This window comes from Lonchura striata, chromosome 7, assembly GCF_046129695.1.
Source record: "Lonchura striata isolate bLonStr1 chromosome 7, bLonStr1.mat, whole genome shotgun sequence".
Lineage (NCBI taxonomy): Eukaryota > Metazoa > Chordata > Aves > Passeriformes > Estrildidae > Lonchura > Lonchura striata.
This window is the reverse complement of record NC_134609.1, coordinates 31,535,831-31,547,845: the sequence shown is the minus strand read 5'-3', so window position 1 is coordinate 31,547,845 and position 12,015 is coordinate 31,535,831. Positions and strand designations below refer to the sequence as shown.

The following is a 12,015-nucleotide window of genomic DNA, read 5'->3' as shown; positions in this document are numbered from 1 at the left end:
CGCCGCACCCCCTGCATCCCTGGCACCCCCACTACAGCGTTGCACCCCGCGCTGCCGGCTTCAGGGGCTGCAGCAGAGCCAGGCTGCCTTTTCCCGAGGAGCAGTGAAAAATGCAGGATGTTTTGAAATGTTTGGGAAGTGGATTGGTGACAGAAGGAGAGGCGCACAATCCGTTCCCAAGCCTCGCAGCTCTTCCGAGGGGTGGGACAAAAGCTGAGGGGTGAAGGTTTTGGGGAGAGCAGCTCCTGCAGCCTCGGGAACAACACGTGGCTCTGGAGGAATCTGTTTGATAAACACTTTGCGAACACCGGTTTGTCCCAAAAAGACCCCACCCCAGGCCCCGCGCGGAGGGGAGCAGCTGTAAATGAAGGCAAGGTCCCGCTGTTTGCCGGCAGAAAAGCTGCAGAGCTCCTCGGCTCGTGGGGAGGCGGCGGGCTGGGCGGAATCCGCAGCGCTCGGGCCTGGAGCACCCGGCTCCCCCTGCCTCTGCCTCCCGGCTCCATCCCCGCTGACTCCACAGAGCCCACGGAGACGTTTGATCCTTTCCAGCCAGGAGCACTTCTTAAAACGCCTGCATTTCCCACGATTTTCCAGGCGTTTCTACAGACGGAACGGCCCAGCCCGTGCACTCAGGATAGTGCAAAACAATTAAAGTCCAAATCCCTCAGTTACCCATGGGACCTTCTAGGACCACTTTGGATGATTCCTGCTGGGTGCCCAGACCTCAGGGCCGCCCTCCCAGCCCCAGGCCAGGCGTGGAACCCCTTCCCCAAGCCCTGAGCTGGCTCCATCCCTGTGCCGGGGATGCCCCGGGACGCTGAGGAGGAGGAGGAGCAGAGTTGTTCTGTCTTTTCCAGGGCTAACCCAAACTTTCCCCACCTGCAGCACATCTGGGCAGCTGTTTCCCAGGGGTTTAAGGAGCAGCTGATCTTGTCCGTGGGTGGACACGGCAGAAATAACCCCGTGAGGCAGCTGTGAGCAGAGGCAGCTCTGGGGGGGCGCTGCCCACCCCAGACTCGGCTCGGACACCCCCCAAACAGCACAGCCAGGCTCCTGCCCCGCTGCCCGCAGCCTTCCTCCTCTCCCGACTGCCAAAACCCTTCACTGTACAAATTAAACTCAAAGCAGAGAGGAGCTGCCGTCAGAACAAACCTGGGGGTGAATGTTCCCTGAATTTATAACCGAGGCTAACACTGATAGGTTTGTTTTTTACAAATGTAGCTCCAGTCCTAAACCCGGGCTTCACTTCCCTGCAGGAATCTGCTTGACTTGGAAACCGCTACTTTTTTTTTTTTTTTTTTTTTTTTCCTAAATACCTTCACATCTTGTAGCTGCACATCCCTCACAGAGCTGCTGGAGCTCTAGGAAGTATCCGTGGTAGCGGAGAGCTCGCTGAAGATCTCAGCAGTTATCCCTCCTCGAGGATTAACCAATGCTGCGGGAGTTCCCGGGCTAAAGTGGGAGAGGGAGGGGAAAGAAGAGCAGAAATAAACAAAATAAAACCTCTCGCAGCCAGTGGCGTTCTTTGCGCACCGCCGGCGCGGCCGCTCGCGCTCCAAATCAAAGCGCCAAGCACCGGGGAGTTCGGGAGCCGCCGGTACCGCCCAGCCCGCCCGGGAGGAGGGCGCGGGGCAGCGGCAGCGCCCGGCCGCGGCGATGCCCGGAGTCGGCGAGACGTGAGCGGCGCCGGGAGCGGTGAGTTCCCCCGCGGGACATCCCCGGGCCGCGTCCCCGCGGGACAAACTGTTGCGTTCCTGCAGCGCCTGCCGCGGGGCCGGGCGGCCGTTCCGCGGGCCGGGGCGCGGGGCAGCCCCCGCGGGACGCGGGAGGGGAATGCGCGGCTCCGCCGAGTGCCGGGACGGAGCGGCCGGGCCGCGGGACGGGCCGAGGCCGAGCCCCCCTGCGCTCCCCCCGGGGCTCGCCGCCGATTCCGCCCCCGCGGGCGCCCCGCGCCTCCCGCCCGCCCCCGCGCAGCGGAGAGCGCGGGGGGGGCGCTTGCGCACTGCTGCGCCCCGCGCACCGCCGCGCTGCGCTGGGCGAGAAGTGTATTAAAGCGCGGGGCGCTCCGCACACTCGGCCGCCTCCCCCTCCGCCGTGCGCGCTGCCCTCCGCGCGCCCCGCCGACGCCCGCGCAAGGTAAGCGGCCGCCCGCGCGCGGGGCTGCGGGAAGGGGCGCGGCCGGGGGGCGCGGAGCTCCCGCTTACCGGGGCCGGGCCGGGCGCGGGAGCCGCCGCCGCCCGCGGTTCTGCGCGCAGCCTGCGCGCCCCGGCGCGGCCGCCTCTGGCCCGCCGCGCGGCTTTGCGCGTCCCGGCAGCTTGCGCGCAGGTAGCGCGGCGGGGATGCTGCGCGGCCCTCCGCGGGTGCGGGAGGCGCGGAAGGGTCTCCGGGGTTTTTTCCCCCCTCCCGAGCGCAGGAGGGGAGAGCCGAGCGCTCCCGGAGCCGCCGCGCCGAGGTGGCCGGGCTAAAAGGCAGAAAGCAATTAAAACTCCTCCTTTCGGATTAACAACCAAAAATTGATCGATCTGTCAGGAATACTGTTGATTTATGAAAGGTGCTTATTTCCTTGGTATGGAGAATTTTATGTTCTCTAGGTGAAACTGAGTTCACCCAGCTCCAGAGTAGATTGATGTTTTAATAAAAATAAATAAAGGGAAAAAGCTCGCCCGGTCTTTGGGGACATCAACTCTCAAATCGGGGAGTTAGACTAACAAATCAAATCGCATTATCTTTACATTTCACATCTTTTAACAAAAAAAAATAATTAATTAATTACGTTTAAAAATCGCGGGCAGCGCCGCAATCTTTATCACCTCAAAGTTTTAATGCGAGGTTAGAAAAGAAAAATTAAAAAGCTGAAATAACAAACAATCAATGGTTTGACGGTGGCGGGGGCAGCGGGAGGCGGCGGGGCCGGGGGCGCGGAGCGCGGCCGCCCGCGCAGTGTCCTGTAGATGGCACACGGTCCCCACGTACAGAGCCGCGGCGGCGGCGAGAGGGGATCCGCCGAGGGAAACGGCCAGCCCAGCACTTGTTGTTTACCCACACCGGGGCGTCGGGAAATTCATTGCGAATTCATTGGAAATTCAAGCCCGAGGGGCGCGGGGAGCGCCGCGGCCTCCCGCCGGCCGCCCGCGGCCGCGGGACTTGCGCGCCGGGCGGGATGCGGGAGCGCGGCTGCGGGGCGATGTCGGGGGAGCGCGGAGCGGGGGAGCGGCCCGGGGGGCCCCGGCCGGGCCGGGCGCCCCGACACGTTTGTCTTTGCGATGTAAATCGCGGCGGGACAAATTGCTTATTAACAGTCGGGAAGAAGCGGCGGTTTCCTTCTTTCTTCTTTTCTTTGCCTGTTTTCATGCCGGCATGGCCCCCAGCTACGCTCGGGGCAGCCTCACCGCCCAGCAGTTTTCCCTTCGTTTCAATATCCTAAAGAAAATGCAAATCGCCACGCTGCGGCCTTTTTAAAAAGTTAAATTAGCAACAGCTTTAAGTGACTCCATTAGCATGGAAAACATACAAATGTTTAATGTGGGAATAGCCCGGCTTTCGGAGCTCTGCGAGCGCGGCGAGGCGCTGGGCTGGCGCCGAGCCCGGCTCGGGGGTCCCCCGGTGTGGCACCCCGGGACCGCACCGGGGCCGCGGGCCGGGGCAGGCACCGCGCGGGCTCCGCGGCTCCCCGCGCAGCCCGGCTCCCGAGGCTTTCATTATTTACAGGAGCGGGGACGTTGCGAGGCTGCTCGGGGGCGAGGGGACGGGACCTTCCCCGCTCCGTGCGCCCCGCGGGGCGCCCCGGTCCCGCTGCCCGGAGCCCGGGGCCGGCGCCGCGCCCGGGGCTCTCCCGCAGCTCCGCCGTGCGGGAGCGGCTGCGCCCGCCCGGCCGGCCCGGGGCTCCGCCGCCGCTCGCCTCGGGGACAAAAGTGCTTGTGACAGCGGCAAGTTTTGCTCCCCGCCGGTGCGGAGGGGCGAGCGGCCCGTACCGAGGGGCTCCGCCGGTTCCCCGCGGCCGCTCCGTGCGGGAGCCCCGCACCGCAGCGCGGGTGTTTCCCGTGCGCTGGCGAAGGATGTTCCCGGATCCCTGCAGGGCAGTGCGAGCCCTGACCACGAAAGGGTTAAGGTTTCTATTATTCAGTCGAGGTCTTGTTAGGATGTAATCTGCATTTTCTAACTACTGCGTAATAAAAAGTGAGAAGTTTTGAGACACCTTTCTTGATTATACCTTTGGCGATACTTTAGGTTTTACATTTAATTTGCATTTTGTTCTTAGTGAATATTGAAGTCTTGAGTGGAGGATTGAATTTTATTAGGACATCTGGACTGACAATATCAAATCAGACACCAACGTCCCAAAGCATGCTAAAATTTCAGAGTTAATTAGAACGAAGTGTGTTTAATTAAAGCCAATTATAATATCTGAAATTATCTGATCGATCCTTGTTTGTTCAGTTGGAGTCAGTTGATATTGTTCCCGCCGCACGATGGGACCTGTCCGGCCGCCAGCTCCCCGCGGCCCCGGCTGCGCGCCCGCGCTCTTCCGCGGGGGCGGCCGCCGCTCCGCCTGCGCGGCTCCGGGCCGCCCCCAGCCCCGTCCCGGGGCCCCGGGGGGCAGAGCCGCGGCGGCCCCGCCGCACTCCCGGGCCGCGGCCCCGCATCCCGCGGGGACCGGGAGAGCAGCGCCCGCGCCGCGCCCTCGGGCCGCCGGGAGCCGCGCAGCGCCCGCGGGGAGTTTTTCCCGAGGAAAAGCTCCCGTTGGGCGCACGGCTAGCGCGGCTGGCGCTCGGGCACGGCGGAAGTTTAAGCCGTTTTTCCTTTTATTTTTTTTCCTTTTTTTTTTTTTAATAACTAATTTTGATGTAACAATATCGGGGCGCAGGGCCGCGGGAGCGCGCCGGGGGGAGCGCAGGGCCGAGAGCCAGTTTGGGTAAAGCGGCCCTGCACCCACAGGGAGTTCCGCGACCCCGAGCTGGACCCACCGCGCGGCCGCGCAGCCGGGCCGTGAGCCGCGCAGGGGCGCGGGCGGTGCGCGGCCGGCCGGCCGAGGGGATCCAGGACCACCAGGCGCGGACAGGGACAGGGCCAGGGCCAGGGCCAGGGACAGGGACAGGGACAGGACAGGGACAGGGCAGGGACAACCTCCCCGCGCCCTGCCCCGAGCCCGCGGGGCCGGTGCCCGCCCTGCGGTGCCTGCGCGGGGCGCGGAGCCGCTCGGCCCCGCGGCCATCCCCGCGCCCGGTTGCGCCCCGCGGGGCGGCCGGAGCGCCCCGCTGGCCCCGTGCGCTTTGCAGCGGGCCCGGGATGCTCAGGAATGCGAATCCAAGCTCTGAAACGAGGCGGGCGCGGGTGAATCCGGCCCGAAAGGCGAATCCGGCCGGGCGGCGCGGGGGTCCCGGCGCTTCCCGCACCCCCGGCCCGTGGCGGGGCGCCGGGGGCCTGCGCTGGCCGCGGGGCCGAGGAGCCCCAAAGCGGCGGCGGCACCGCTCCGTCTCGGCCCCGCTCCGCCGCTGGGCCGCGTTCGGCCTCTGCCCCGGGCCAAGGATGCGCGAACCCCCGCGCAAGGGCCGGGCCGGGCCCCCGCGGCGCTGCGCCCCCGCGTTAGGCAGCGCCTGCCCGGGCATGAACGCCCTGAAGACGCCTGAAAACACGCCAAAATACCGGTTCGCCCGAAAACACCGATTTCTCCCTCCTGCGGCACGGGAGTTTGTAGAGATTTGCCTCGGTTACACCGGGCATAAATTACGCCCGGTGTAACCCAGCTCGTTGGTAATGAAGGCGCCTTCCAACAGCAAAATTGAAATATGGACCTTGGCGAGCTGCGGGGACCCGGCCGAGCCCCCCGAGAGCGGGGCCGGGGCCGCCGCTCCCACCGCAACTTCCCGCTGGGAAAGTTTGTGCGGTGGGAAGCGCGGAGCTGGGCAGCCCGGGGCCGGCCCAGGGCCGAGGAAATAGCGAAATTACCAAAATCACTCTCGCCAACTTGGGTGATTTAAACCGTGAAATGAGAAATAAATAAGAAATAATAATAGGAAAGAAAAGGAAAAAAAAAAAAAAGTGAAATGATTGAGATAATAGCCCCGAGGGGATTGTCCCGAGGGGGAAAAGATAAAATAATAAACTTTCGGGGAATACTCTCAGGGCGGTGGGAATCAGGGGATCGGTTCGAAGCCCCGCACAGCGCGGGGCTCGGTGTCCGGCCGCCGTGCGGGGCAGGAGGGGCGCTCCGGGGGCCCGGCCGGGCGGTGCGCGGGCGCGGAGCGGGGCCGGGCCGGGGGACAGCTGGGCTGCGGCCATCTGAGCGGCTCCGCCGTGACATCTGGGAGCCCGCTGGTGTGTGGCACGCGCATCGCTTGATGTCGCTATTTAAATGCAAATTTGCGGGGGGATCACTGAAGCCTCACCCCGTAAATTCACACAAAAGGGAGACTTGGCGCCGGAGGAGGAGGAGGAGGAGGAGGAGGAGGTGGTGGAAAAGGAGGAGGAGGTGGAAAAGGAGGAGGAGGAGGGCCGCGGAGCCGGGAGGGCTCGGGCCGCCCCCCGCAGCCGCGCACACCCCCTGCCCGCCCGGCTCCGGCCGCGCTCCGCGCAAGGTGCGCTGAGAGCGGAGCTGCGCTCCCGCGGCCCGGAGCGGGCCCGGGGCTGGGGAGGGGGCCCGGGGCTGGGGAGGGGACCCGGGGCCGCGGAGGGGGCCCGGCCGCCGCTCCCCTCCCGGCGGAGCAGCGAGAAGCGGGGTGCCGGCCTGGAGCGGTGCGGGGCGGTGCGGGCAGCAGCAGCAGCAGCCCGGGCGGGCTCCAGCCAGAGTGACAACAACAAAAAAAAAAAAAAAAAAAAAAAAGATAAAGTTGGTGAATGATAAAGACCGTATTTTCCACGCTTTGGGTGCAGGACCAGATGATCTAGAAAATGAGCTGAAATAGATTCAGGCTCAGAGCCTGTTGTGAGGAGCAGCTGATTCCCCCATTCCTGGCCAGATGGCTTCTGAACACAGATTTGCATTCATTTTCGCTTAATATCGTCCAAAATAGTGGGGCAGCTGCATTTGTTGTCAAAAAGGTTTAAAACTCCCTTTCTTTCTGGGGCAGGATCGTTACCTTATGTGATGGGCTTATGGAACTTTTTTTTTTTCTCCTCTCCTTAGTCAACAGTATCAGATTTAAAAGGATTTGTTTTAAAACCTTCTAATTTGGTAATCAGATTTAAATCGCCTTGGCGCGTGTAATCTGAATTAAAGATACTGTAAATGATTTTAAGCTTTCGTTAGCGGAGGGGAAGCACCAAGTTCGGCGTTGTTCATTTGAGGAAATATCTTGCAATAACAGCGGCGTTGGGCGTTTTTTACCTTGTTTTTAGGAGGGAGGATTTTGCGGGCTGGGGGGACCCGCAGCCCCCGGCGCCCGCTCCAGGTCCCCAAACGTGTCCGTGCCACCAAATGCCACCGCGAGCATGGCATTGTTCGGGAACTTTGGGATCTCTCTCTGCGCGATAAAAGTGTTTGGGTTTGTAATCTGCTCTACTGTACCTCAAAAGCTCCGGGCTGATTATGAATACAGGAATTTTCTTTTAATTTCTCATGAATAGTTTCCATACACTTTGATTTAAGGTTATTAACATTCTATAGACAGTGGCATCTTTAATATGTGGCGATCGCTTCTAAAGACTAATCTCATTACCCTCAAATAGTCATAAAATATGATTTTATTATACTTACGTATTTAATTAGACGGCCAGCAATGTAATGGATTTTGAGATCGGGTAGAGCAACAGCTTTGATAATTCACTTATCTTTGGCAATAGTCATTAACCCCCAACACCAGCAAAATAGATTGCTTTCTAACACATCCTTTTTTTTTTTTTTTTTTTTTCCCTCTTTTCCCTCACCCCTTGGAGAAAGGGGATCCTGATAAGGTAAACCGGACTTTCTATTTTCACCGATTCATTCAGATACGAACGCCGATTTTCCCCGAGTTCGGGAAATATTAACGCGGGGACGTGGGGAAATACACAAAAAATAAACACCAAAAAAATTTAAAAAAGAGATTATTAAAAAAAAAAAAATAGCACAAGGAAGTCGGAGCCTACACTGGGCGGAAAGGGCTCATCACTTGAGGGGAAGATATATAGATATAACATGTAAATATATAAAAATATATATCAGTACGTATAAAATATGTCAATATGTATAAAATATATCAATATGTGTAAAGTATATCAATATGTATAAAGTATATAAATACGTATAAAAGAGCAGTATAGATAAGAATAGCAATATATTTTTAAATCAATATATTTGAAAAATTAATATATACCAATACAGATATATATCAGTATATAAAAAACGTATATAAATAGATGAAAAGCGATGTCAGTCTGCATTTCTGTGGAGCCGCACAAACGCGGGCGGCCGAGAGCCGGGGCTGGGTGCGCACCCGATCTCCGGCGCGGTTATCCCGGGCCGCGCCTTTGTGCGGGCGAGCCCCCGCGGGTGAGCCCGGGCTGCCGCTGTCCGTGCCGCTGTCCGTGCCGCTGTCCGTGCCGCTGTCCCGCTGTCCGTGCCGCCGCCGTGGCCGCGGCGGGGCGGCGCGGGGCGGCGCGGGGCGGCGCTGCGCGGGCCGCGCTCCATATACGGCGCGGCCCCGCCCCGCGGGCGCCGTCAGCGCTGACGGCAGCGCTCCCGCGGCGGCGGGGCCGGCTCCCGGGGCAGGGCCGCGCTCCTCGGGGAGGGAGGGCCGGGCTCTGCGCGCCTCCGTCCATTCCGCGAGCCGCCACGGGCCCGCGCCCCGTTCTCCCGTGTGCCCGGCAACACCTCCGCGGTAATCAGGGTGTGTTTTTTTTTTTTTTTTTCCTTTTTTTTTTTTCTCCCTTCTCCCCCCCGTTTATTTGTCTTTTGGAGCAGGAGAGCCTTGCCAGAAAGTGGTCGATTCAGCAGTGTCCTGAAGGTTTTTTTTTTTTGCCGAGCCGGTTTTTACTAGGATGACACCACGTTGAGCGCGTCTGCAAACAACAACAACAAAAATATTTATTCTTTTTTCCCCCCCTCCCCCCTTAAAAAAAAAAAAAAAGCCACCTCGCACTGTCGCCGGCTGCAGTTATACTTTTTCCTTCTTTTTTTTTTTTTTTTTCTTTTTTTTTTTTTTTTTAAACCACCAAACTGGAACGCCATCCAACTCGCCGCACAGAAGTACTCAGTAAATTGTTTATGTCGTGCCAATACAGGACAGATTGAAGAAGGAAGCAAGACTTGAACTGGGCTTTTCTCCTACTGATCACAGGGAGTAAAGTCATCTCTTATATTCCAGTCGCCAAGGAGAGAGAGAGAGAGAGAAAATCAAGCAACAACCAACCCACCCCGTATCTGACATTTCCCTCAATTTTAACCCCTTTTGGTTAGGAGCTGGTTTTGCCCAAATTTGTTTTAATGTTTGGGATTCAGGAAAATATACCAAGAGGTGGGACGACCATGAAAGAAGAACCGCTGGGCAGTGGGATGAACCCCGTCCGCTCATGGATGCATACTGCTGGGGTAGTGGATGCTAACACGGCCGCCCAAAGGTACGTCTGCCAAATCCTCTCCCGGCGGTTTTCTCCTCCTGTATTTCTCATCCCGGCCGTAAATCCCCCCCCCTTAACTCCCCCCCCGCCCGCCCCGTATCACTTACAGCCTCCCCGCTCCGCGCCGCTCCGCGCTCCCCGCATCCCCCCGCATCCCCCCGCGGCCGCGGAGCCTGCGCGCCCCTTCCCGCCGCTCTCACCCACGCCTTGTCTTGTTTTCTCCCGCAGCGGCGTGGGGCTGGCTCGGGCACATTTCGAGAAACAGCCGCCTTCCAATCTCAGAAAATCCAATTTTTTCCACTTCGTCTTAGCTCTGTACGACAGGCAGGGACAGCCGGTGGAGATTGAGAGAACAGCTTTTGTGGACTTTGTGGAGAAAGAGAAAGTAAGTCTGCCAGTTTTCTCAAAAAAAAAAAATTTTTTTTAATTTTTTTAAGCGTAATTGAGTGGAGCAGAGCCGGTTCCCAGCACGGCAGCTCCCCCGGCACTCCAGCGGCGCCCACGCCACGTGCGGCTCCCCCCGGTCTCACGGCCGCTCCGAATAGACCCCGGGGTTAGAAACTTAGCGCCGCGGCCCCGACTTATTTCAAACACCGCGAAAACGGCAAAACATGACATATTTGCACCGAGCTAATGACATCATCAGCGCTCCACACCAAGGAAAAAAAAAAAAAAAAAAAAAGAAAAGGAAAAAAAAAAAAAGGTGACCGTGGGCTGAATTTCTGCAAACTGTTAATTCCGAGCCGCTTCAGGGACCAGAAAAATGGGCAGCAGGAGGAGGGAGATATTTTTCATGCTAAATGTAATTATTTATCGTTACTTGCAGGAGCCAAACAATGAAAAAACTAACAATGGGATTCATTATAAACTTCAGTTATTGTATAGCAATGGTAAGTTGTCGTTCTCTCCTTTTTGAGCGTCTGTGTGCCGCAGAAAAGTCTGATTTTCCTTCCGAGGCCTTTTTTGGGGGGGAGCAGGGGGATAAAGGGTATAAAGATTTCGAGATTAAAATTACACGCGTGTAAACACGGCTCTTTCCTTGGCATATAAGGAAAACAAAACATAAAGGATCGATAAGTCAATGGTACTTCACATGATTAACCGGTTGGGCTTGAAGTGGAAAGTAAAAAAGGGGATCGATGGCTGCTCGGGCACAGCGGCACTTTTAAGGGAGTTGGGTTTTTTTTTTTAGTTTGGGAATTGATGGTAATTATTGGGATGGGGTGAGTGGGCAGAGAGGAGCCCCGGCCCCGCGGAGCCGCTTCCTCGGGCGCGGAAAACCCGCGGGGTGCCGCGTGTTCCCCGGGGCCGCCTCGGCCACGGCCCCCGAGCGCGGGGCTGGCCACAGCTCCGTCCCGCCTGAATCCCGGCTCGTTTTTATCGGTCTTCTTTTTTTTTCCCCTGTAAATTTTGAATTTTTTCCCCCGAAGCCGGCGCGGGGCCGATCCCTGCCCGCTGCGGTTAATTGCCTGACCTCATCCTTTCCTTGTGGGACCGGGGGGGTTCAGCTGCCGAAATCCTGATCGCAATTCGGTCTGTGCTTTCCCTCCGCAGGAGTTAGGACAGAGCAGGACCTGTACGTTCGGCTAATAGACTCCATGACCAAACAGGTGAGAAAGTTTCCGCTTTTCTTGCCGCGCGAGTTGCCAAGTTTGTGTTCTGCCCTTGCCTGGAAGGGTGGGGGGCGGCGGGGCGCCGAATTCTCATTTACCTGAGCGAGTAAATCGGGGAGCTGCTGCTGAGACCCCGCTTCCCGGAGGATATTTGGGCAGGAGAAAACGGTGTGTTGTTGCATTTCGAGGCAGCGTTGAGATCATTCAGTGGCGTGTGTGGCATGGAGGACAACGTCATGGGAACAGATGTTTGATATAATTAATTTAGCGAGGGAGAAAGGAAAGGGAAAAAAAAAATCCCACCGAGTTACCCAGATTTATTTTAAAATGCACTTTTCCCCCTCTGTAACTTTTTTTTTTTTTTTTTGGCGATATTTTTCCTCGGTGAGGAAAGGGCAGCCCCTTCCCCACACTCCAAAACTGGCCGGGATTAGTCTTTTTTCTTTTATAACGCGACCATCCAGTAACGCGAGACGTTTATTTGGATTTAAAAGTTAAATGTGCTGAGGTGAAAAGTCATCTTGTTCTCCTCTAGTCCATATTCACCTCTCAGCCCCCCATCTCCATAATTCAAACTCCATGCTCCAGGGGTCACCCAAACCCGTCCATTTCCCTGAGATCAGCTTCTGTTTCTTCCTCAAACCTCTGTCATACCTTGTAAATAACATAATTACAAGCAGTTCCTTATTAAATTATTTAACCTGTCTTGGTCAACTTTTCCGATGATAACTACGTGTTATCAGCGTTGCACCACAGCAATTACAAGACACAAAGCTTGGGATTTAATCAACTTTATTTCTTTTTTCATTATTTTTAATTTTTTTTTTCCCCCGGAGAGAGACATTTCATGACTTTTTTTTTTTTTTTT

General features: G+C 57.5%; 1 protein-coding gene across 6 annotated transcripts in view; it reads left to right on the top strand.

Annotated features, from left to right (window-relative positions):
• Positions 1–1,640: 1,640 nt before the first annotated feature.
• Positions 1,641–12,015, top strand: part of EBF3 (EBF transcription factor 3) — a 130,197-nt gene continuing 119,822 nt past the window's right edge. For 5 of the 6 annotated variants that reach the window (XM_077784747.1, XM_021545698.2, XM_021545696.2 and 2 more), the window contains exons 1-4: positions 9,096–9,534; positions 9,763–9,919; positions 10,361–10,424; positions 11,089–11,144. In XM_077784747.1, coding sequence (XP_077640873.1) covers positions 9,401–9,534; positions 9,763–9,919; positions 10,361–10,424; positions 11,089–11,144 — 411 coding nt within the window. In that variant the 5' untranslated portion in view covers positions 9,096–9,400. Of the gene's footprint in view, positions 1,696–9,095; positions 9,535–9,762; positions 9,920–10,360; positions 10,425–11,088; positions 11,145–12,015 lie in introns of those variants that run through there. The other variant, XM_021545695.2, reaches the window with a different exon arrangement.